The sequence below is a fragment of the Rhinolophus sinicus genome, chromosome 14 (genome assembly GCF_057876585.1).
Source record: "Rhinolophus sinicus isolate RSI-liver-muscle chromosome 14, RSI-T2T, whole genome shotgun sequence".
In the NCBI taxonomy this organism is placed as follows: Eukaryota; Metazoa; Chordata; class Mammalia; order Chiroptera; family Rhinolophidae; genus Rhinolophus; species Rhinolophus sinicus.
In genome coordinates this window covers 180807079-180830798 of record NC_142514.1, presented here as the reverse complement: position 1 = coordinate 180830798, position 23720 = coordinate 180807079, and the positions used below count along the sequence as shown (strand labels likewise).

At 48.2% G+C, this 23720-nt stretch overlaps 2 protein-coding genes across 2 annotated transcripts; both read left to right on the top strand.

Annotated features, from left to right (window-relative positions):
• Positions 1-431: 431 nt before the first annotated feature.
• On the top strand, positions 432-12160 carry TUT1 (terminal uridylyl transferase 1, U6 snRNA-specific). The gene is made up of 9 exons (XM_019713927.3): positions 432-598; positions 2051-2241; positions 7198-7513; positions 7696-7796; positions 8851-9314; positions 9909-10018; positions 10161-10271; positions 10452-10544; positions 10949-12160. The coding sequence occupies exons 1-9, from the start codon at positions 517-519 to the stop codon at positions 12112-12114; spliced, it is 2634 nt and encodes an 877-aa protein (XP_019569486.3). The 5' UTR covers positions 432-516; the 3' UTR covers positions 12115-12160.
• A 1125-nt stretch (positions 12161-13285) lies between these two features.
• On the top strand, positions 13286-22186 carry EEF1G (eukaryotic translation elongation factor 1 gamma). Its single transcript, XM_019713928.3, has 10 exons — positions 13286-13314; positions 14371-14529; positions 15209-15272; positions 15426-15568; positions 16089-16232; positions 17427-17556; positions 17938-18142; positions 21334-21506; positions 21592-21716; positions 21951-22186. The coding sequence occupies exons 1-10, from the start codon at positions 13303-13305 to the stop codon at positions 22107-22109; spliced, it is 1314 nt and encodes a 437-aa protein (XP_019569487.1). The 5' UTR covers positions 13286-13302; the 3' UTR covers positions 22110-22186.
• The last annotated feature ends 1534 nt before the right edge of the window (positions 22187-23720 follow it).

The following is a 23720-nucleotide window of genomic DNA, read 5'->3' as shown; positions in this document are numbered from 1 at the left end:
GGAGAAATTAAGCCCTGAGGAGGTTGGAAGTCCAGAGACAACTCGGGGCTTCGTGGAGGCTGGTCATCCACATTTATACGCCAGGTAAACATGGGGTTGAGGATACAGCCGCGCAGGTCTCTACCGCCCCGTGAAGTAGGGCACAACCTGGCCAACACCACCAGCGACGAAACGGCCGGCTGTCAACCCGGCCCTGGCCACTGTGGCTGCTCTTATGAATATTCATGATTCTTTGAGCCAATGAGCGTCTGCACAGCTCAGCACGCCAATTGGCTTACCGCATGCAGATAAGCATCATAGATGGGCGGCTTTTCCTAAAGCCCACAGAGAGTTAACACGGGTTGGAAACGGAACTGAGTCGAAGGAACGTGGTTTCCGGAGGAGTGTGCGCTCACTTAGCAGATTCTACGTCATTTCCTGTCGGGCTGGCGGAAGTTGCTTCTGAGCGCGTTGCGACTTGGAAGAGTTCCGGTGGTGGCAGAAGTGGTTGCACTTGGTTGGAACCGGGGAGTTGCGATGGCGGCCTTGGATTCGGATGTCGAATCGCTGCCGCGTGGGGCTTTCCGCTGCTGCCTCTGCCACATCACTACAGCCAACCGTAAGCGGTGGCTAGTGAGGGGGTGGGTGGTTGTGGATGGTTGTGGACTTCCGTCTTTGGGTCCTAGCGAAAGTTAAGGTAACAGGTCATCGTTTTTGTCAGATGGGTTGCTAGAGTCACTCACCTCCGTTTTCACTCCGCCAGTCCCAAGTATCCGAAATCTCCACGACGAAAGTTTCGTTGTTGTATTCCCTCTTTAACCGTCATCTATTGGACATCCCCATGGTGCCTGGTTTTCTGCTAGGCTCGAGGGTGGGGAGATGGAGAGACAATTTCAATGCCCTAAATAGGTTTGGGGAGCTGTGGGGTCACAGAGAAGGTCGTAATGAAGTCAGGAAGTCCTACAGAGGACCTACCCAGAGGCAGGGATGGGTGGGTGAAGTAGCATGGCGCGCATGACTGGGAAGGTGGGTATGGAAAAGTTGATAAGATCGTTGTATGACAGCGCAAGGGGTTCAGGAAAACCCCAAATTACACTTTTGAAGTCTGGAATCATATTTTCTAAACAGGCTCTTCCGTTCTTCTTTTTCTGTGTGAATGGCACTACTGCTGTTTGTTCAGTAGGACCAGCCAGAAGCCCAGGATAGTCTTCCCTGGCCCCACATGTGCATTGGTGACATCAAGCAGCTAACTCAAAATGTAACAAAAATAATGACAGCTCCACTTCTCCCACATTCACCATATGCTGGACTCTGCCAAGTGCTGCGTATGAATAATACCTATTTGTTATGTACTATTATTATCTTGATTTTATAGCTGAAGAAACTGATGTACAGAGAGGTTAGTAAGTCGCCCAAGATCTTACACAATTTGACAGAGCTGGCATTTGAACTTGGGCAGTGTGGCTTCAGATCTTGCACTTGTAATCTTTATACCATACTCAGGGATGATCCATGGGAAATAGTCTAGAGTCCTGATATATTTAGTTCTATACTCCTATATGACTTGGGTAAGTTACTTGTTAATTTTGTTACAATTTTCAGGTATTCTTTTACCTAGCACTTACAGATTTTTTTTTCCTTTTCTTCCCCAAATATGTGTCCAATTTTATTTCTAATATTTTCTTATGTTTTTTTTTTAAATTACAGTTTATTGGGGTGACAATTGTTAGTAAAGTTACGTAGGTTTCAGGTGTACAATTCCGCAATTCATCATCTATATAGCACATTGTGTGTTCACCACCCAGAGTCAGTTCCCCTTCCATCACCATATATTTGATACAGATGGTTTAAGAAATGCTTGTAGTGTAGTCAGTCTTCCACTTAGAATGCACTGTACTTGTAGACAATGGACAAGAGAGGAAGGTGAAAGGAGCCAGGACTCTGTTTATTTAAAGGTCACACTTTCTATGTGTTGGAAGGATCAGTAGGATTTAGGTATGCAGAGAACAAAGTCGGGACAGATACACTGAAGAGTGGTTTGGATGTTTTTGTTTCACTTTTGTCTTTGCAGGACCCAGCCTAGATGCCCACCTGGGAGGCCGGAAACACCGGCATCTGGTACAACTCCGAGCTGCCCGGAAGGCCCAGGGACTGCGAAGTGTGTTTGTCAGTGGCTTTCCCCGGAATGTAGATTCTACTCAGCTCTCTGAGTACTTCCAGGCATTTGGACCTGTGGCCAGTGTCGTCATGGATAAGGACAAGGTACAGTGAATGGCTCTGAGAATAAGGAATGAGTCAGGTGTGCCACATACCAAAAGATACGAGAAAGGGAGAAACCAGGAGTCGCTTTTCGCTAGTTCCTAATGTTGCTTGTCCGTGGTGAACATTACGTTATTTGGACTAGTCCAGCTTTGTGAGCAGCTTCCCCTCCCCAACTTGAATTCTCTCAGTTCACCAGTGTTATTCGTTGGGGCACTTGTTGGTCATTCATTTATTCATTCAATTTTTTATTTGCCAGATACTTATTAACTGCTAACTTTGTACTAGGCACTAGAGCTGCATTCTGAGTAGCAAATATGATAGATGTGGTGCCTGCTCGCATAAAACTTACAGTCTAGACAATTAAATGAGTGGAGAAAGTAAACAGTTAAATGAGTAATTACAGTGAAGTGGGTGCTTTAAAACCACACCATAGGGAGACCCATCCTAACCCTACAAGAGACTGGTTTGTAAACCAGCTAGCAGTTTATTAACTTATTCTGAGAGGTACTGAGGTTACCTGGTCAGAACACCCTATCCTCTGGACAGTGCTGGGCAAACAAGCTTGTGCTTTGTGGTTCTTTTTGTCTTGTTTCCATGCAGACCTTTTGTCATGGTCTCTTTAGTCCTTGAAAAAAGTTCACTGCTGCAGTAGTGTGTCCTGTGACCATATTGTTGTTCTGAGGCTGCAGTCTGGTTGTGTAGGCATGGCTTAGGTGATCCCAAATCTCCTTAGCATTCCAAGCCTTCTTTTAGAGTGGGGAGGGGTCTGTTTCTCTCAGGGATTTCATTAACCCACGATGGCTTAAACAAAAGCGGTTCAATTGTTCTCTTATAACAAGAAGTCCAGACCTGGGCAGTCCAGGGTTTTGCTGTTTTCCTGCTCTGTTATTATTGGCATGTGGCTCTTAACTTCATAGATGTGATAATGCTGTTTCCATCTCTTCATCCACGAAGAAGGGGCAGGTTGAAGGGCAGAGTGTGAAAGGCTAGTGCCAGCTGAGTCTGACCACCATCCCACCCCCGTTGTCTTTATTTTCCAGGAAAATAACCTTTTCCAGAGACCTCTTCAGTAGATTTCTCATTGGCCAGAACTCTATCACATGATTGCACCTAATTACAGGCAAGCCTGGGAAATGAAATTATTTTAGCTGGGCACTTTGCCCTTCTGAACAAAATCCGGATTCTGTCAGTAAAGAAGAAAGGGACAATGTATGTGGAGTGGGCAGCTGACAGTGTCTGCCCCAGGTTACTTCCTTAGAAAGCTCAGTGTCCTCATTTTTGTTCATATTTATTTCAATTAGAAAGCATGATCTTTTCCTGAATTTAAACCTCAAGTTTCCGAGGCTTCTAATTATTATAACAATAATTACTAAAATTTTTATTGAGCAGTTATTATGTACAGTTATGTGCTAACTTTTTTCCTTCCTTCTTCCGCCTCCCCCCCGCCCTCCACTCTGGTTCAAGCCGTTGTTTCTCAGTCTAGTTGTGTAGGACACAGCTCCCTGGCCCATGCTGGTGTGATGAGCCTTGCGCTCCCCCAGCTGAGGCAGTCGGTTGCCGGTCGTCGGTCGGCTGATCACAGTGGCTGCCAGCTGCTCACATTGGCTGCCGGCCACTCAAGCTGGCCACTGGCCGCTCCTGGCAGCACATAGCAGCACAGTGGCCCGCGGCAGCCCACAGCAGCCCAGCTCCAGGGAGAGCCATCGTTCACAATCTTAGCTGTAGAGGGTGCAGCTCACTGGCCCATGTGGGAATCAAACCGGCGACCTCGTTAGGAGCGTGATGCTCCAACCACCTGAGCCACTGGGCCAGCCCCATGCTATTTTATATACAATATCTCATTTAATCTACCCAACATTTCCTTCAGGGAGATCATCACTGGGAACTTGGATATTTGGGGTTTGAGCCCCTGCTTGGGAGGCAGTCACAAATTACTTCTCTGAGTTTTAGTTTCTTAATTTTTAAAATGGGAACAATAATACATGTCTTGTAGGAGTCTTATGAGACTTAGCAATTGTTTATGTGAACTACTTGGTTTAAAATAAGCCCTTGGGAAGTGGTAGCTGTAGTTGGGGATGCTGGTATTGAGAGGAGAAAAATAGCTAGGACACAGGCTTCTGAATCTTCTAATTCTGCCATCCCTGACGCCTTCTACGGGGTTCTCGAGGGAAATACGTGCACAAAGACAAGGACAGGCTAAGAGACACCGAGTTTCTAGCTGGGGCTTTGGTCGCAAACTTGGGGTTGAACCACAGTGTGGTGAGCTGTGTGATTTCTCAGAGTCAGAAAATTAGTCTGGGCAGGTCCAAGTGGCTGTTTTTCGCCTTGGTTTCACTTTGGTTCTTTGCTGTCTTTGGCATAAGGGTGGAAGTGAGGGTAGGAAGGGCACTCCCCCCTGCTTTTATTTTCATTTGAGATATGACTTAGGCAGCATAAAATTCACCCTTTTAAAGTATACAATTCAGTGGTTGTTCATGATATCTGTGGGGGAAACGTTCCAAGACCCCTGGTGGATGCTTGAAACGGCAGATAGTACCAAACCCTGTCTATACAGTTGACCCTTGAACAGCATGGGTTTGAACTGCAATGGTCATTTGTACTGCCCAGGTCAATTGAAAAAAACCTGTGTGTAAGTGGACCTGCTTATTTAAAACCCGCGTTGCTCAAGGGTTAACTATACTATGTCTTTCCTGTACATACATACCTGTGGTAAAGTTTAATTTACAAATTAGGCACAGTAAGAGATTAACAACAGTGATTAACAATAAAATAGAACAGTTATAATACAGAGGGTGCCAAAAAAATGTTTTAAGAAAGGAAAAACATTTTAAGAGCGGAAAAAACTATATTAAAATTATAATAGATACTGATAACAAAAGATGAATACAAGTCATGTTTGACTTCTGCAATTATAAGAGATGCTCAAAGTGTAATTACACTATCAGTGTAATTTTTTACACTATCAGTGTAATTTTTTTTCTTTTTTTAAAGATTTTATTGCGGAAGGGGAACAGGACTTTATTGGGGAACAGTGTGTACTTCCAGGACTTTTTTCCAAGTCAAGTTGTTGTCCTTTCAATCTTAGCTGTGAAGGGTGCCGTTCAGCTTCAAGTTGTTGTCCTTTCAGTCTTAGTTGTAGAGGGCACAGCTCAGCTCCAGGTCCAGTTGTCATTGCTAGTTGCAAGGGGTGCAGCCCACCATCCTTTGCGGGAGTCGAACCAGCAACCTGTGGTTGAGAGGATGCCCTCCAACCAACTGAGCCATCCGGGAGCTCAGCGGCAGCTCAGCTCAAGGTGCCATGTTCAATCTTAGTTGCAGGGAGCGCTGCCCACCATCCCTTGCGGGACTCGAGGAGTTGAACCGGCAACCTTGTGGTAGAGAGCCCACTGGCCCATGTGGGAATCGAACCGGCAGCCTTTGGAGTTAGGAGCATGGAGCTTCAACTGCCTGAGCCACCGGGCCGGCCCCATCAGTGTAATTTTAATACAGTTTTTTCCTTTTTTAAAATGTGTATACATTTTTTTGGTACCCTCTGTATACTGTAATAAAAGTTATATCAATATGGCATTATTAAGTAGAATAAGGGTGACTTGAACACAAGCACTGATAACCACTACTGATAACTTGAGATGGTTACTAAGTGACTAACAGGAAGGTAGCATATACAGTGTGACTGTGTGGACAAAGGGAGCATTTACATTGTGGGTGGGACAGAGTGGGGCAGGTGGCACAGAATGAGATTTCATCATGCTACTCAGAATGGCATGAAATTGAAAACTTATAAATTGTTTATTTCTTAAATTTTCCATTTAGTATGTTCAGACTGCAGGTAACTGAAACCTCGGAAAGTGAAATCTCGGGTAAGGGGCAATTATTGTATTAACAAGGCTCTGCAACCGTTTCTACTGTCTAATTCTAGAGTGTTTTCATCACCCCACAAAGAAACTGCATATCCATTATTAGTCATTCCCCATCCATGATTCAGGCCTGTGTGCAGGTGAGGCTGTCGCCCTGGTTAATTTTTGTGTATGGTGTGAGGTAGGGGTCCACCATCAGTGTTTTGCATGTGGCTATCCACGTGTCCCAGCACCATGTGTTGAGAAGACTATTCTTTCATCATTAAATGGTCTCTGCACCCTTGTTGACAATCAGGTGACCATAGACACACAGGTTTATTTCTGGAGTCTCAATTACATTTCCTTCATCAGCATGTCTGTCTTTATGCTAGTATCACACTGTCTTGATTACTGTAAAGGGTACCTTTTTATAAGCAGGAGGAGGCTCTAGCTTTGCCACTGAAGAGAATACAGAAGATGTAGGTTTTGGCCCTAAAGCAGTCATAGTTTTCCTACTCCTGCTAACAGTTCAGCTTAAAAAAAAAAAAAAAGATATATACATATATGTGTGTGTGTGTGTGTATATATATATATGTATACACACACATACATGCATATATATATATATATATATATATATATATATATATATATTTATTCCATTGAATATCGTTGAACTCAGCCATATCATAGCGGCATGGTTATCATTTTGCTGTTGTTCCTAGGTGGTAAGTTTGTTGAGGTAGGGTTTATATGTTTATATTTACACCTAGCACAGTGTTCATTACATGGATTCTTAATAAATTTTAAAAGAGTCTAAAGCAGGAAAAGTTAGGGGATGGGTATAACCAGTAAAGTCATGTCATTGGGAAGAGTAGCGGACAACGAAATAGGTAAAATGTGATTTTCAGAGGCTGACTGGGGTGAGAGTAGTGTGTGTGGGATGCAAGTGAGGAAAATAATTGCTTTTCTAAATATGTTCCCTGTTGTTACAGAAACAGCAAGCGAATGTTCCCAATTTATACGGTAGTCCCCCTTTCAGAATTCTCGCCCACTGTCAGACCATGTGTTTGGATTCTCGGTTGCAAAACCATCATCTCTGCCCGTTGTGGTTTGCCAGGGAGTGTTTGCCATCGTGGAGATGGGAGACGTGGGTGCCCGGGAAGCTGTCCTGTCACAGCCTCAGCATAGCCTGGGAGGACATCGCTTGCGCGTCCGACCACGGGAGCAGAAAGAGTTCCAGAGCCCAGCCTCCAAATCCCCCAAAGGAGCGGCCCTCGACAGTCACCAGCTGGCCACAGCACTAGCTGAGGCCCCAGATGTGGGAGCACAAATGGTGAAGCTGGTGGGGCTGAGGGAGCTGTCTGAGGCTGAGCGGCAGCTTCGGAGCCTTGTGGTGACCCTGATGCAGGAGGTCTTCACAGAGTTCTTTCCCGGTGAGCCACCTTCCTCACTGTGGCTGAGCCCACCCCGTCCTTCCCTGCCCCGTCTGCATCCCCAGTCCTCCCTCAGCTAGAGGTGTTTATTTGGTTGCTCTTTCATCTTTGTGCCCTGTTATGTTCTTCCACCCCTTAGCCCCCCAATGTCTCCTGACCTTTATTCTCTGCTCGGCACCCAGGCTGTGTGATCCATCCTTTTGGCTCTTCCATAAATAGCTTTGACGTCCATGGCTGTGATCTTGACCTCTTCCTGGATCTGGGTGACTTGGAAGAGCTCCAGGTAAGTGAAGAGGGAGCAGCTGGGAACAGTCAGTAGGAATGGTCATGTGACTCCGCGTGAGCACCTTCCCACTCACCTGTTAAATGGGGCTAATAGGACCGGCCTGAAAGGTTATTGTAATTGGAGAGATGTGAATGTGGATGTGTATAAGGTAGGACGGAATAGAGTTGGCACGAGATTGATGGCATTTGTAACAGGAGAAAAACCAGATTTCAGAATGGCATGGATAGTATCTTACTTTAGATAAAAAAAATATATATAACAAGACATACAATAAGGTAATTTGGGGGTTATGTTTTTGCTTAAGGGTTTTCTAACAACTAATGTACAGATCCTGCTTTTGGAATACAAAAGGGTTATTATTTTTTTAAAAAAAGATTTTATTTTTTAGAGTTTTAGGTTCACAGCAAAATTGAGTAGAAAGTATAAAGTTCCCATATGACTCCTGCCTCACAAAAAGGGTTAATTTTAAAATAAAATTTCTTTTATTCTCTCTTTCTCTCTCTCTCTCCACACACACACACACACACACACACACACACACAATTTATATTTCCTGAATCATTTGAGAGTAGGTTGCATACGTCACGCCTTTACCCCTTAATATCCCAGTGTGTATTACCTAAGAACCAAGGTAATATTCTAGTGGGTTACTACAGTACCATTATCAAGTTGAGGAAACATTACACTGGTAGAAGTGTAAAACATTACAAGACTTTAATCCAGTCTGTACTCCAGTTTTGTCAGCTGCCCTGACAGTAGACTATTGTGTTGTCTCTAGTTTTCTTTCATCTAAAGTAGTTCCTCTGCCTTTTTTTGTCTTTCATGACAATGACATTTTTATAGAATACAGACTATTTATTTTATGACTTTAAAAAGGTATTTTTAATTAAAAAAAATATTGTGAGGATTAAATGAGTTACCATGTGTAAAGCCCTTAGAATAGGGCCTGGCATGTAATAAGTAGTAGGTCATAGGTATATCCTGGGGACGAGACTGTTCCCAGTTAGGGGGCAGCAGGAGAGGCATTCACTCAGTTCTTTTCCATCCACAGCCAGCCCCAAAGGCTCCAGAGTCCCCATCCTTGGACTCGGCCCTTGCATCCCCACTGGACCCTCAAGCCTGCACCCCAGCCTCCCCTCCAGACTCTCAGCCTCCAGATTCTCCTCAAGACTCAGAAGCCCTGGACTTTGAAATCCCTTCCTCCTCCCAGGCACCCCACACTCCGGACTCAGCTTTGGCCTCTGAGACCCTTGCTTCTCCCCAGTCCCTGCCTCCAGCCTCACCACTGCAGGAGGACCGGGGAGAGGGGGACCTGGGCAAGGCTCTGGAGCTAGCAGAGGCTCTGAAGGGCGAGAAAACAGAGCAGGGAGCCATGCTGGAGTTGGTGGGATCCATTCTTCGTGGCTGTGTCCCTGGAGTGTACCGAGTCCAAAATGTGCCCTCTGCCCGATGCCCTGTGGTCAAGTTCTGCCACCGGCCTTCAGGTCTCCACGGTGACATCTCCCTCAGTAACCGGTACCGTTGTTTAGGGGGGCGTTGGGGAAGGCAAGCTGAGCGTTCTGGGGTGGCTGAAGAGGGAGCCCTGGTGGGGGAGCTCCTGCACCTGCCAAGCCTCAAGATTATCCTTGTTTGGACCCATCCCTCTTTCTGCCACTCATCTCCTGCCTGTCTTCCATATCAATGGAAAGTGTCTTTTTTAGGATACTATTTTTAAGGGATTTAGAAAAGAATGCCATGGTTAAGTAAGTTTGGGAAATACTAAGTTAAACACAAATAGGTTTCTTCCTTCCCTCCTCCTCCCCCACTTCCTCTTTCTCTTTTCCTTTTTCCCTCTCTTTCTCCTTTCCTCCCCTTCTCCCTCCCTTCCTGTCTTTGTTTCTTTGCATAGTAAAGGCTCTGAGCAGGCTTATATTAATAATAACACGCTCTGAATGTCCGAGACGGGCATATAGGATGTCGTGTTCTTTGTACAGCCTCTCACAAGACCACTGTGTCAGCAAACACTTAGGAAACCCTCTCTGGCCCCCGTTACAGTCTGGACTGGGAGCTGGGGGTCATAGGTTCAGAGCGTTCCTGAGCCCTAACATCCTCGTCTCCTCTTTGTCCCAGGCTGGCCCTGCATAACTCCCGCTTCCTGAGTCTCTGCTCTGAGCTGGATGAGCGAGTACGGCCTCTCGTGTACACCCTCCGCTGCTGGGCTCAGGGTCGAGGGCTAGCAGGTGAGAGTCAGGACAGAGCTGGGGCTGAGTTGGTGTCGGGCAAAGAAGGGAGGCAAATACAGGAACCAGGATTGAGAAAAACTGCCAAGGAGGGGATCGGAAGCACCTCTAATCTAACTGGAATTATTGATTATTTACCCAGGGAGTGGCCCCCTTCTCAATAACTACGCCCTGACCTTGCTCGTGATCTATTTCCTTCAGACCAGGGACCCTCCTGTGTTGCCCACTGTGTCCCAACTCACCCAGAAAGCAGGTACAGCGGCCGGCCTCCTCCCTCTATGTCATTAGCTTCATCTCTTCTCTTCCTCGTCTTACCCACCCTGCGTTACCCTGGGAAGGAGAGCTCTGCTATCCCCCTCATTTCCCTCCCTCACCCTTCTTTCCCTCAATCTTCCTGCTTCCAGGCTGACCCTCACCTTTTTCTCTTTCACAGGAGAGGGTGAACAGGTGGAGGTTGATGGCTGGGACTGTAGTTTCCCCAGGGATGCCTCGAGACTGGAGCCCAGCACCAATCAGGAGCCCCTGAGTGAGTTTGGGGAGCCCACAGAGGACTAATAAATAACGTTGATCGTAACAGGGGGTAACACAGTTATTGTGTGCCAGACATGGTTCTCACAGTAGCCTTGGGGGACAGCTAGTGTTGTTACTGCCATTTCACACGTGAAGAAACCATGCCTTAGAGTAATTAAGTGGCTTACCCAAGGTTACACTGCTAGCAGAGGGAAGGAGTAGCATCTGGGAAATGACGTTGCTGGGGACACAGGGAGAGCTTGGCCTCATGTTTATGGGGATCAGAGGAGCCTGGCTTCTGGCACTGTTCTGAGCCACTTAGAAGGGAAAACGAAAGTCCTGCTAAGGGAATGGCTCTGGTTCAGGGTCTGTCTCAGTTCTGGCCTCTCAGTAACCCCTTTTCCTGGTCTTGTCCTCCAGGTTCCCTGCTAGCCCAGTTCTTCTCCTGCGTCTCTTCTTGGGATCTTCGTGGCTCACTGCTCTCCCTGCGGGAGGGTCGGGCACTGCCTGTGGCAGGGGGCCTGCCCTCTGATCTCTGGGAGGGTCTGCGCCTCGGCCCCATGAATCTCCAGGACCCCTTTGACCTGAGTCACAATGTGGCAGCCAATGTAACCAGCCGGGTAGCTGGGCGGTTACAGAACTGCTGCCGAGTAGCAGCCAATTACTGCAGAAGCCTCCAGTACCAGCACCGTTCCTCCCGGGGTCGGGACTGGGGGCTGCTCCCCCTTCTGCAGCCGAGCTCCCCTAGTTCCCTGCTGTCTGCAACACCCATCCCCTTACCCCCTGCTCCCTTTATCCAGCTCACTGCTGGCCTGGTCCAGGTGTTCAGAGAAGCATTGGGGTGCCATATAGAACAGGGAACCAAGAGACTGCGGTCAGAGGGAGGTAGAAATGGAGATTCTCCCCAGGGAGGGTCAAGCAAAAGACTGAAACTAGACAGACAGAAAACAAGCTGTGAGGAGAGGCAGGAGGAGCAGCAGGGATGTACGGGGGAGCATGGCGAAGATGGGGTGGAAGAAATGGTTGTAGAGATTGGAGAGTCAGTGGAGGACTGGGCCATGCAGAGCCCTGGGCAGCCAGGGGAGCCTTCCCTGATGGCTGGAAAGCACCTCGCCACTGGAGGACAGGAGCAGTCAGGCCATGCAGCGCTGGCCGAGCAGGGGCCCAAAGGACCAGAGGCAGTCCGAGAAGGATCCCAGGGTGAGACAGGGAAGGGGGCATCACTCTCCTCAGTGAGCTGGCGCTGTGCCTTGTGGCACCGAGTGTGGCAGGGGCGGCGGCGTGCCCGGAGACGCCTGCAGCAGCAAACCAAGGAAGGAGGCAGAGGTGGTGCTGGCACGGGAGTAGAGTGGCTGGCAACTGAGGCTCGGGTAACCCAGGAACTGAGAGGACCAAGCAGTGCTGAACAGAGGCCAGAGACTGAGCCGCTCCTGACCTTTGTGGCGTCTGCTTCCCAGGCTGACCAGACTCTCACTGTGACCCCACTCCAGGATTCCCAAGGCCTGTTTCCTGATCTCCATCATTTCTTACAGGTTTTCCTCCCTCAGGCCCTTCGAAATCTTCTCGAGTCAAGACAGGGGCCCTAAAGGGCAATTAAGCTGCTAGTTTAATAAACACTACGGTTTCCTCTAATTTCCACCTGGTAATGCTTCCACCTCGTACTTCCCCTCCCCAGACCTTAATACAGCCTTCTCAGAGGTGCCTTCTCTGGCCACCCCAAAATAGGTCTCAGCCTGTTTCCTTCTTACTATTTATCACAACTTGCGGGGAGTGCCCAGGACTGTGTCTGGAACCTGGAGCCCACTTGGGAGAGTTCGGGAGTGATGTAGTGCTGAGCAGAGATATTGAACAGTACCTGTGAGAAGAACCAAGATTGCCTCCTCCTCTACCTTGCTGCCAAGATTTATGAATGGTGACAGGGCCTGAAATTTGAGTTCAGGGCTCTTCACGCATTCTGCCACTTAACAGAATTCATCCCCTTCTAAAATTGGGTAAAAGATTTTCAGACCTGAACATGGGGAAATGGCTGCCCATATCAGTTTGTCTTAAGTTGTCAACCCCTCCAGAGTGACAGGAGGTGGAAGGGATATGGCCGTTGTCCCTTAGCCTCTCCCCTGTTGAAGGCCCACAGACTAGTGCCCTTCTGGAAATAACAGCATCCTGGAGATGCAAGGTGGTTTAATGGGAGAAAAACTAAATTTATTATAACAGCGGGTTTCAGACTTGGCTCCGATTAGACATTCATCTCTAGAAAACCAGAGCAGGTCAAAAGGAATTTGGCACACCGCCATCTCCACACCGTGGCGTGTCACACAGTCATGATGTTAGGGGCTTGGCAGGACCTCCCATCAAGCCTCTCATCTTGGGTCTCACTTATACTGCGGGCCGGAGGGGGGGTGCCTGCGGGACCCAGCGCGGCGCAGGGACGGCAGCTGTGCCACGTAGCTGCCTAGGGGAAGCGGTCCAGATAGTTCTCACAGTTTCTCCGCGCCTCTTTGCACGTTGGGACTCGGATTGGCCGTACCTGAGGGGCGGGCCAGTCAAGTGACCCACTGCGCAGGCGCGAGCGGTTTCCGCGCCAGTCAGCCGGCCCCGCCCCCTTTCCAATTCAGCTGCCGAGGTGCACCGAACTGTCGTGCGTGTGCCTTCTATGCCGTCCTCGCTTTCCGGCTGCTGTTTCTCCACGGCCCTCTCCTGTCCCCCTCCCTTCTCTCCCTCACGGCTTACTTTGCGGCAGCACTGAGAGCCCCACCCCCTTTCTCTGCGGAATCACCATGGCGGCTGGGGTAAGTTTGCCGGCTCAGGCCATACAGGTCACTATATCCGACGCCATCCTCTCCCCGAGTGGGACCAGCCGGCGTCAGAAGAGGTCTGGAGCCGAGGGGGGAACTGATTCGGGGTCTAGAGATCTTACTGTTGGAGAGCAGGGCTTCCAGGCCCCGGAGGGGAACTGAGGCTGGGGCTGTCGGAGGCCAAAGAGGTGGAAGGGTCTGGGTTATAGGAGAAAAGAGATGCCGGATCCTGGCCGTCTGGGGCCGGAGAAAGGGGTTCAGGTTCATTGCCACCTCGAGGCATGGGATCCGGGCAGGTTTACAGAACTTTTGCGACCGTTTTGTGGGGCAACAGCAGAGACGGTGAAGAGGAGGGTCTTTGTGGGCAGGTACGGCTGGCCACGGTCTAAGGGTCGTCCATCAGGGAGGTTTGGGAGCAAGAGGTCTCTCCGGACTGTGGAGTCAGACCAGTTGGACCCCGCCGGCCAGGTAGGCAACACCAGGGAACTCACTGCCGGACAGGACCGGAGGAATGAAATGCGTGACAAGGGAAGAAAGGTTTTTTAGGGAGAGAAGATGCCATTCGGTATCGCTGTCCCTGTGTCTCTTCGGAGGGGAACTTGGAAATGTCTTCGTGTGTGTGTGTGTCTTAGAGACAAGGACGATGCTTGTGAAGCGGTGAGCCGCTCAGCAACAGACAGGCACTAGATAACCCTCAATGAATGAAACAAGGAAAGCCTGGGGTGTATGTCGCAGATGGAGTCTGAGGGCGCTGGAAGTTCTGGGTTTCTTGGAGATACATTTGAGGGGAAGAGAATGCTTCTAGAGATGTCCTCAGGGAAGGTCAAATCTGTCAACAAGCTTTATTTAGCAGTTGGTGTGTAGTTCTGTTCTCGGTGTTTTGGAGGACTCTGATTACACATGACAGATTCTGAAGAACTTGGTTCACCATCGGGAGTGAAAGAGTGAGTTGAACAGATTGGGATTGTTCAGGGAAGTCATCCCAGAGGTGACATTTAGGACTTGGGACCCTTCTACTCACACTGACATCCCCCCCCCTTTCTTGCACAGACGCTGTACACATACCCTGAAAACTGGAGGGCCTTCAAAGCCCTCATTGCTGCTCAGTACAGCGGGGCTCAGGTCCGCGTGCTCTCCGCACCACCCCACTTCCACTTTGGTCAAACCAACCGCACCCCTGAATTTCTCCGTAAATTTCCAGCCGGCAAGGTGAGTGGGGGAGTGGCAGGAGGGGTCTTTGGTCCTGAGAACCCAAGTGGCTATAAGATTATCACTTTCAGATGGCCTCCATCTTTAAAAGGGAACTTTCCATTTTTTCCACATTACAGTGATTTTTTAAAAAACACATTTTGAGATAATTGCAGATTCCCATTAGTGAAGATACTAAAGAGCTATTCAATGACATTTTTAAAAAATTACAGGCGTACTTTGTATTTGTGGGAGAGAGAATGAGTTTTGACTGATTTCAGTGCAAATATGTCAGGTATCAACTATGAGCAGAATCCTTGCCCCGCGGGTCTTACGGAAATAACCAGGCTGAGAGGAGAAGCTCAAGTGCAGTGTGGGGAGCACCATAATATTTTGAGTACTACAGATTTAGATATAAGACTTGGCCTCTGACCTTTTGCTTGTTTGATTGAAGGCTTTTATCCAAATATCCAATAATACGTAAATCTTTTGGGTTTATTATGTGACTTCAGATTATAAGGGCTACCAAGCTAATTCAAATATTTTTGGTTCCTGAGTTTCAGATAGTATCAGGCGTTTCGTTAGAAAGGATCATCAGTCCTATATAAAAACGTTTTTATCCAAAACAGTTCAGTTCCTGGGCTTGGCTAGTGAGAAATTCCTGTGTGTTTCATTGACCTTTTGACTGCTTTGTCCCCAGGTTCCAGCATTTGAAGGCGACGATGGATTCTGTGTGTTTGAGAGCAATGCCATTGCCTACTACGGTAATTTGCACTAGATATGGCATGGAGGTTCTGGAAGTGAGGGTGAAAAAGGGGATGAGGATGAACTGGAATGGACAAGGGGAGGACTTTTTAGGGATTGGATTGTTGTTGGCACGACCCCCAGGTTCTGACCTTTGTGTTCTGCCTCTGCAGTGAGCAATGAAGAGCTTCGGGGACGTACTCCAGAGGCAGCAGCGCAGGTGGTACAGTGGGTGAGCTTTGCTGATAGCGACATAGTGCCCCCAGCCAGTACCTGGGTGTTCCCCACCTTGGGCATCATGCACCACAACAAGCAGGTAAGCCTTGGAACTTGGGGAGAGACCAGGAGTGGGGATGATACCAGCTGCAGAGTGTCAGGGAGTGAGAAATAACATAGGATGAGAAAAGGAGATGCCAAGAATATGTGGGAAATCAAGGACCTGATCTTTGGGTGTGAGTTTGGAGAACTGGGCTGTTGATGGTGTCTGAGTCTTTGTTGGACCCAGTGGACGTGGTATCTGTCAATGGTGGTCAGAGGAGAGACCTCTGCTGTCGGAAGGTTATGCCAAATGGTAGGGGAGTGCTGAGACCAGAGGACCTCTAAGGTTCCTTTTAAAATACAAAGACACATGGCTACGATCATTACAGTGGAGAATGAGGGCAGACTGCACCAAGAAGAATTTGAACACTGGGAGCTTCATTTGTGATACTTTTGGAAGAATCCTAGAATCTGACTCCTTTGAAAGGGTTAAATGAAATGGCTACCTGAGTTCTGTTCTTGGGGTGAGGGAAAGGGTTTGGTCCTCGCTGATACAGTTGGTCATTTTAAATCAATAGGCCACAGAGAATGCGAAGGAGGAGGTGAGGCGAATTCTGGGGCTGCTGGACGCTCACTTGAAGACGAGGACTTTTCTGGTGGGCGAACGTGTGACGCTGGCTGATATCACAGTTGTCTGCACCCTGCTGTGGCTCTATAAACAGGTGAGTTAATAAAGAATCGGGTTGGTGGGATGAGAACCGAGGTGCCAAGGCTTCCAGGTGACTGTCCTGCTGTGAGGACCAGGACATGAGGCAGTCTGAGGTGGCCGTCGAGGAATCCTGAGACTGAGGGCCGGGACTGCTTTCCTTCTGAGAAGTGTGGTGACGTTCTGTTGCCCTTAGTTTATTTGGGGGGGGCTAAGAGATTCAGTTTGTCCCACATTTCTTGGGAAGCCCGATCATGAAGATAGAGGTAAATTTGGCATTGAGAGCTTTTGGAGGCACAAGTAGGTTCTGTTCTTGGCCTTGTCGCTTACTAGTTGTAGATGGGGGTTGGGGTGTATGTGAATTTCTTTAGTCCTATTTTTTGCCTCTGTAAACTGTAAAACCAGGACACTGGTAATCCCTGTTGAGGTTATTGGGTCAGAGATGACATGTTGCTGCCTGCTAAACCACTGATTGATGAATCGATGCTGCTCTGGAGTAGTGACGTGAGGATAGCAGGGAAAAGCCCCTGCTGTGCCAGACCCTACGCCAAGGGTCTAACGGGTCATCTTAGCCTGTTGAGTGGGTGAGGAGAAGTGTCACCTACCCAAGGGCATGCAGTGGGGGAATAGAATTTGAACTCCAAAACTGGCTGCTGTCCTCTCCACCACAAGATTATTTTGCCTCTGATCTTGGCAAACTGAAAAGTGGTAAATGAGTTTTTCATGAAGCTGTTTAAAGAACTGTCCGTTATTCTGAAAAAAACTTTTTGCTGTTGAATATTCTTTACTTTCTGAAGTTGTTAATGTAGATTGTTTTAATTGTTTATTTGACAATGAGTAATCGATAGCCCTCAGTTGGTCCCAACCCCTCCCCCCCTTTTTTAATTTTATGAACACGTGAAATTTAAAAGATTGGAAACTGTAGATGTGAAGTGGCTTTGTGAAAGGAGTCAGGCACCATATAAATATTCTAAGTAGCTTTGTAGTAAATGGAGGATGGGACCAAGTATTCTTTAAATTGGACTGGACTAGGGATTAGGAAGGTAAATGGGAAATAGGCGTTCAGGGTAAGATGGTGCCCTAGAGAGCTGCTGGGGGGGAGGGAGGAGGAAGGAGCACCTCGGGGTAGAAAGAAGCAAAGGTGTGTTGGTCTCTGGCTTGAAACTCCTCAGGATCTTTCCCTCTACTCACTTTGTTTCCATCCTGGCAGGTCCTGGAGCCTTCTTTCCGCCAGGCCTTCCCCAATACCAACCGCTGGTTCCTCACCTGCATTAACCAGCGCCAGTTCCGGGCTGTCTTGGGGGAGGTGAAACTCTGTGAGAAGATGGCCCAGTTTGATGGTAAGTCAGAGGAGGCAGAGGACCATGCGGCCAGCGTCAGGCTGGTTTGCTCAGTCTGAACCCTGGGTTTCCTGTCTGGCTTTTGGGTTATGTGAGCCCAAGAATGTAGGGTATCACGTAGTAACAAATATTTCGTGAACCCGGTTGTATGCATGTACTCTCAACTCATTTGTGTTAATAAGGTTACGATGCAGTTGTACGTGGTGTGAGGGTTGTGTTCTTGCTCTAGGGTGTTCAGTGAGCTGGTGACAGCAGAGAGCCTAGATCCCGTAGCTGTCCCCGCACCCAGCAGTTTTCCTCTAATACGTTGCTTGCTGCCTGCTTTTGGAGGGATGTGGAAGGTGGCAGGAACATTAACTTATCTCCTTTCCTCTGCACCAGCTAAAAAATTTGCAGAGAGCCAGCCTAAAAAGGACACCCCACGGAAGGAGAAAGGTTCTCGGGAGGAGAAGCAGAAACCCCAGGCTGAGCGGAAAGAGGAGAAAAAGGCAGCTGCTCCCGCTCCTGAGGAGGAGATGGACGAATGTGAGCAGGCGCTGGCTGCTGAGCCGAAGGCCAAAGACCCCTTTGCTCACCTGCCCAAGAGGTAAGGAAGGATACTGGAGGGTAGCGGGCATGGGACCCAAGGGAAGGCCTGTTCTTGCCTATGTGATCCCCCTCACAGCCAGGGCCCAGAATTTTGGGTCGTCCATAAAAAATTAAAGGTATGTTTTACTTGAAAATAAGACAACTTCCTGAATTTATCAAGAATTGGGTAAGTTTTGAAAGTTGAAAGGAAGTTCCAAATGCATCTAGTATGGGGAAGATTGGAACTCCCCTTCTAGCTAAAAAAAGCAGATAGGCACAGAATTGGGTGTGGAGGAACATTGGTCTCTAGCCTGCTCGTTAAAATTTGCGATCCCTCAGAACTAATACAGTAAGAGGTGCGGGGAGACGGTGTAGAGAGCCTGTGTCTGCTCTGTGTGAGCTGGCTTTGCTGAATCAGAGGACATTGTGTCAGTGTCATTTGATTATCTTTCTGCTGTTCTGATGAATCAGACTATCACCATTGCTCACTAAGAGAAAGGGTGGTGACCATGGCTACAGAGTGCCTGTCTGGTTCGTGTTTCCCAACTGGGGGAGTTAAACCCCTCAAGCAGAAGGAAATAGATGGGGTGGTTGTCTGTATCCTCCTTTCAGTAATTGTAGGGGTTCTCGGAAGAAAGTACAGTAAAAGGGAGATTTTTGGTGTGAAAAAAGTGGGACACCTAGTACTTTCCCAGTTCTCCATGTCATGTAAAATTTCCTAGGGCTAAGACACCTTAGAAGGAGGCCAACAGTTCCATGATTACACCGAGTTTATTAAGGGAACTTGCATACCAGGCGAGTCTTGCTGCAGATGACATGGGTGTCCTCCAAGCCACGTGGCAGGTGCTAAGAGATTTTATATAGGACAGTGCAAGATGGATAGGGGTACAGGGCATGACCCACCCCAGATAAGGGGGAAATGCTGTACATTCCTGCCTGGGGCAGGAACCAGCACAAACCAATGCGCTGTGGGCATAAAAGGTCCATCAGATGGACTTGGAGAAGCCATCTCTGTTCTGGCCCGGATCTAACTGGATTTAGCTCAAGGGTCCAGCAGTGGTCATGGCATTAAACAGTCTCTCCACACTCTGCCATCAAACCTTTCTTCAGTCACTGCCCCAAGTCATTTTATTAGAATTTTAAGCAATATGAGAAACGTCTTTTCTGTGGTCACTTTATACTTTGTTCCCTTTTCTCTGCTTACCCACCACTCTTCCATCCTTTCACTAGTCTGCTAGGGTTTGACCTCGCGTTTTGTTAAGGTTTTGGTATGGGATAAACCAGTTTAAAGAATGTGCACTGGTGATGGGTGTAGTAGTTGTGCTTCAAGTTGTAAATTACAAACATATTAATGGAATGTTACTGCTGTTTCCGCCTTTGGGGGACAACTTGGAGTATAGCTGAGAGCTATTTCTCCCAGGCACTTTTCCTCAAGATCAAGAAGGCTGCTCTTAAAAGATGTATGTCTTTCTGAACTGAAGTGCTTTACCTTGAACCTAACACAGGGGCAGGTCAAGAGTGAGCAAGATTTTTGGTGTGTGTAAATAAGCTGTGATAACTAACCCAAATTACCTATGCTGTTGTAACATAGACAGTGTTAATTATTAGCTAGAGATTTTCACATACTCGTATATTGGGTCTATGCTCTGGGCAGAAAGTAAATCAAGCAATAAAACTTAAAATCTTGAACAAACTTGGCATTTATTAAAGCCTTTTGAGGCTGTTTATGAATACCTGCTTGTTGCATTGCCGTGGTGCTCTACTGGGCTGCTACGATGATTTCCCCAGGGTTTTTAATGTTACAAAGGTAATGCCTTCGAAGACCAGGACGGTCATTTGTCCAGAGTGAATTTTGATCCTTCCAGCTAACTTGTTTCAGGAGCTGTTCAGAGCCTGTGTTCACTTGGGAAAAAATGGAATTACGGTCACAAATAATAAAAGTAGTACAGGGATGTCTGAAGAAACAAATCCCTAGTCCCACTCAATGGTTGGTTGGGGTGTTAAAGCTCCTTAGATGGGGTCTCTGGTGATTGGAAAGGAACCTGGGGCCTAGGGTTAAAGGACAGATTCTCTGCTTTGCTACAATATAACTGGGCCGGTCACACCACTTAACCTTTACTGTAAAGCGAGGGAGGGTAACAGCCTAACTCGAGGGTTGTAAGGATGAGTGAAGTGTATGTAAGTGGTACCCAGGGCATTTGTAGTACTAATGAATAATTGAACCAACTTAAACATTCAGTAAGGGGGTTTAATAGATTTGTGGCACTTTGGATTTATAGCCATTAAAGCATCTGCAAAAAGAATTCTCATAGCATGTCACAGTATTAAATGACCAAATTGTGTAAGGCACACAACTACCTGTATCATCTTTGAAAAATGACCAGTGGGGAATTCATGAAGACGTGAATTAGTTGTCATCTTGTTTGCTAGCATTGTGGGTGATTTTCTTCAGGCAACATGTGTTTATGTAAAGAAAGAAAAAAACAATCCCTGCTTGGGTGCGGGGGCCCTCCTCTTGATGCTGGCTTTCCTGGCTTTTTTTAACGCAAGTGTGCCAGATTGCGTTAAAGATAACGTGAACCCAACGGTGTGGCAGTGAGTGAACTTGTTTCTGGGCAGAGTGACTAAAGGACATGGGTGTGAGCTTTGGGGTGGAGGTCCTTTGAAAACGTTCCCTGCTTACACTGCAGTCATGATAGCGTGTGTCACCGGAAGAGGCCTGTGTGATGGGGGAAGAGGGGTGAGTCAGTAACTGAGTGTGACTCATAGAAAAGAACCCTGGGAGGGGCTCTCCAGCCAAAAAAAAAAAGAGTCCTCACTCTGTCTCCACCAGGGGGCAGCAGTTCGCCATGCCTTTCCTGGGGCAGGTCTCCCTCAGGTCCCCTTTGGGACCCACCCTCCCGGTGCATTCTTGGGCTGGGGGTAGGGAGGATGGGGGTGCCCTAGGCCCCATCATACCCTTCAGCTCCCCTCCCTCATAAGCTTGTACACATCTGCCAGTCCAGGGACTCTTCCTTTAAACCAGTACATTTTTAGGAGCTGTTCAGAGCCCGTGTTCACTGGGGGGAAGGAATTATGGTCACAGATAATAAAAATAGTTCAGGAAGGCACAAAGAAACAAATCCCCAGTCCCACTTTTCTTAGCCTGGCAACCGTCTGACACCTCAGTAGGACCTTCACACTGACGTCCTTGCCTTTTCCTCCATTCAGTACCTTTGTGTTGGATGAGTTTAAGCGCAAGTACTCCAACGAGGACACACTCTCTGTGGCGCTGCCGTATTTTTGGGAGCACTTTGATAAGGATGGCTGGTCCCTGTGGTTCTCTGAGTACCGCTTCCCCGAAGAGCTCACCCAGACCTTCATGAGTTGCAACCTCATTACTGGTGAGAACAGGGTGGGTCTGGGAAGAGGAAGGGAGCACAGGGTCATGTGATCTCAAAGGCTGAATTTTCTGTCTCGCCCCTTCAGGAATGTTCCAGCGATTGGACAAACTGAGGAAGAATGCCTTCGCCAGTGTCATCCTCTTTGGAACCAACAATAGCAGCTCCATTTCTGGAGTGTGGGTTTTCCGAGGCCAGGAGCTAGCCTTTCCGGTGAGGAAGGTGTTGGGGAGGAGCCTGTCTCTTTAGGGTGGGGCAGGGACACGGGAAGCACACCTTGATTCCTGAGCTGAGAGCATTCAGGAGAGTTTAAGGAATGTGTACAGGAAGTAGCTGTCGTGTTCCCAGAGTCCTGGGATCTGATGACATGTGTCTGAGCTGGAAGTAACCAGTGTGGGACAGTGTCTGATAACCTGACCACGTGCTTACCTGGCTTTTTCTCCTCAGCTGAGTCCAGATTGGCAGGTGGACTATGAGTCATATACATGGCGGAAACTGGATCCTAGCAGCGAGGAGACCCAGACTTTGGTTCGAGAGTACTTTTGCTGGGAGGGGGCCTTCCAGCATGTGGGCAAAGCCTTCAATCAGGGCAAGATCTTCAAGTGAACATCTCTTGCCATCGCCTAGCTGCCTGCACCCGCCCTTCAGGGAGACGGGGGTCATTAAAGAAACTGAACATTGAACCCTTTCTTGTCCTGCCTCCTTTGTGAGTAACAGCTCCTTCATAGGGGTGTAGATAGGCGATGGTGGAAGCTGGGTGTTTGCTGTGTCTGCAGTACCTCCCTTTGCAGGAGAGGAATCAGAAGAGCAGAGAGAGGCCTGGCCTCCGTTGTGATTTGATTGCCCTGTGTCCTACTGTGCTGACTGTCTTGTAGCTGGGAAAGATTGGATGCAGTTAGGGTGTGGTGACATGGGGCGTTGTGACTACCTAACTCTTAGGTACTGAATTCCAGGCCTTACCCAGTGAGGAGAGAATACTTGACAACGATGGTAGTCCACAGTCTGCAGAGGGACTTCATGTCCCACAGCTGCCCTGTGAGGTAGGAGGTGGCTGCAGCCAAGGGTCGGAAGGCACAGCGCCTGCCTGGCTGCAGATCAGCTCTGGGGCATCCCTGCTTTCTAACAAGGAAGTGGGGCAGAGATGTACGCACCTTGCCTGTGGTTACACATCTTAAGTGGTAAATACAGGATGTTAAACCCAGTTTTTCTCCTTTGAGCTTAATTGTTCTCCCCTTTTCACAGATTCTTGCCCCTACTCTGATTGTCTTTTCTTTCTTTTTTTTTTTTTTATTTAAGATTTTATTGGGGAAGGGGAACAGGTCTTTATTGGGGAACAGTGTGTACTTCCAGGATTTCTTTTTTTTAGAAGGATTTTTTTTTTTTTCCAAGTCAAGTTGTTGTCCTTTCAATCATAGTTGTGGAGGGTGCAGCTCAGCTCCAGGTCCAGTTGCCCTTGTTAGTTGCAGGGGGCGCTGCCCACCATCCCTTGCGGGACTTGAGGAATCGAACTGGCAACCTTGTGGTTGAGGGCCCGCGCTCCAACCAATTGAGCTCAGCTCGGTGCCATGTTCAATCTTAGTTGCAGTGGGCGCTGCCCACCATCCCTTGCGGGAGTTGAACCAGCAACCTTGTGGTTGAGAGCCCACTGGCCCATGTGGGAATCGAACCGGCAGCCTTCAGAGTTAGGAGCACGGAGCTCCAACCTCCTGAGCCACCGGGCTGGCCCCTGATTGTCATTTCTGAAGAACAGTGAAGATCTCCCTGTAAATGTAACAACTCAGGTGAAGTTAGAAACCTAGTTCCATTCACTTTTTGAGGCATTAGCAGCAACAGTCATGACTTTGCCTTTGGTGTTCAGGTTAGGGTTTTATGTGTGTTTTTCTCCCATCCCCTTAGTCTAAGCAGGGGTGGGGGGAGGCGGCTCCTGGCTTGGGAGGGGAAGAAGGTGCTTTTTCAGGGTGTAGAAGGGGTTGGTAGCTTGGCTAATTAGCTGGGTCGCTTGACTGCAGTTGAGTTCTGTGAAAGAAGGAGCACAGGAAAGTTGGGAATCCAGCTGGGTGAGGATAAGTTGCTTCTTGCTCCGAGTTTGCTTCCTGGCAGGTCCTCTTGCATTGGATCCAGACTTGCTACCTGTCTGAGCCTCCTGGGCTCCTAGTGGGTAGGATCTGAGTGTGAGGTGCTGGCTGCGGTGCACCCTGAGCTGGTTGCTGGGGCCTC

What these genes read in the sequence shown, in the direction of transcription:
- EEF1G (XM_019713928.3), top strand. An exon ending in GTAAATTTCCAGCCGGCAAG is followed by an intron (nt 14,530 to 15,208) that starts GTGAGTGGGGGA and finishes CTTTGTCCCCAG; the next exon opens with GTTCCAGCATTTGAAGGCGA. An exon ending in GAAGATGGCCCAGTTTGATG is followed by an intron (nt 17,557 to 17,937) that starts GTAAGTCAGAGG and finishes CCTCTGCACCAG; the next exon opens with CTAAAAAATTTGCAGAGAGC.
- TUT1 (XM_019713927.3), top strand. Translation starts at nt 517, where the DNA reads ATGGCGGCCTTGGATTCGGATGTCGAATCGCTGCCGCGTGGGGCTTTC. An exon ending in CTTCACAGAGTTCTTTCCCG is followed by an intron (nt 7,514 to 7,695) that starts GTGAGCCACCTT and finishes CTCGGCACCCAG; the next exon opens with GCTGTGTGATCCATCCTTTT. An exon ending in GACATCTCCCTCAGTAACCG is followed by an intron (nt 9,315 to 9,908) that starts GTACCGTTGTTT and finishes TCTTTGTCCCAG; the next exon opens with GCTGGCCCTGCATAACTCCC.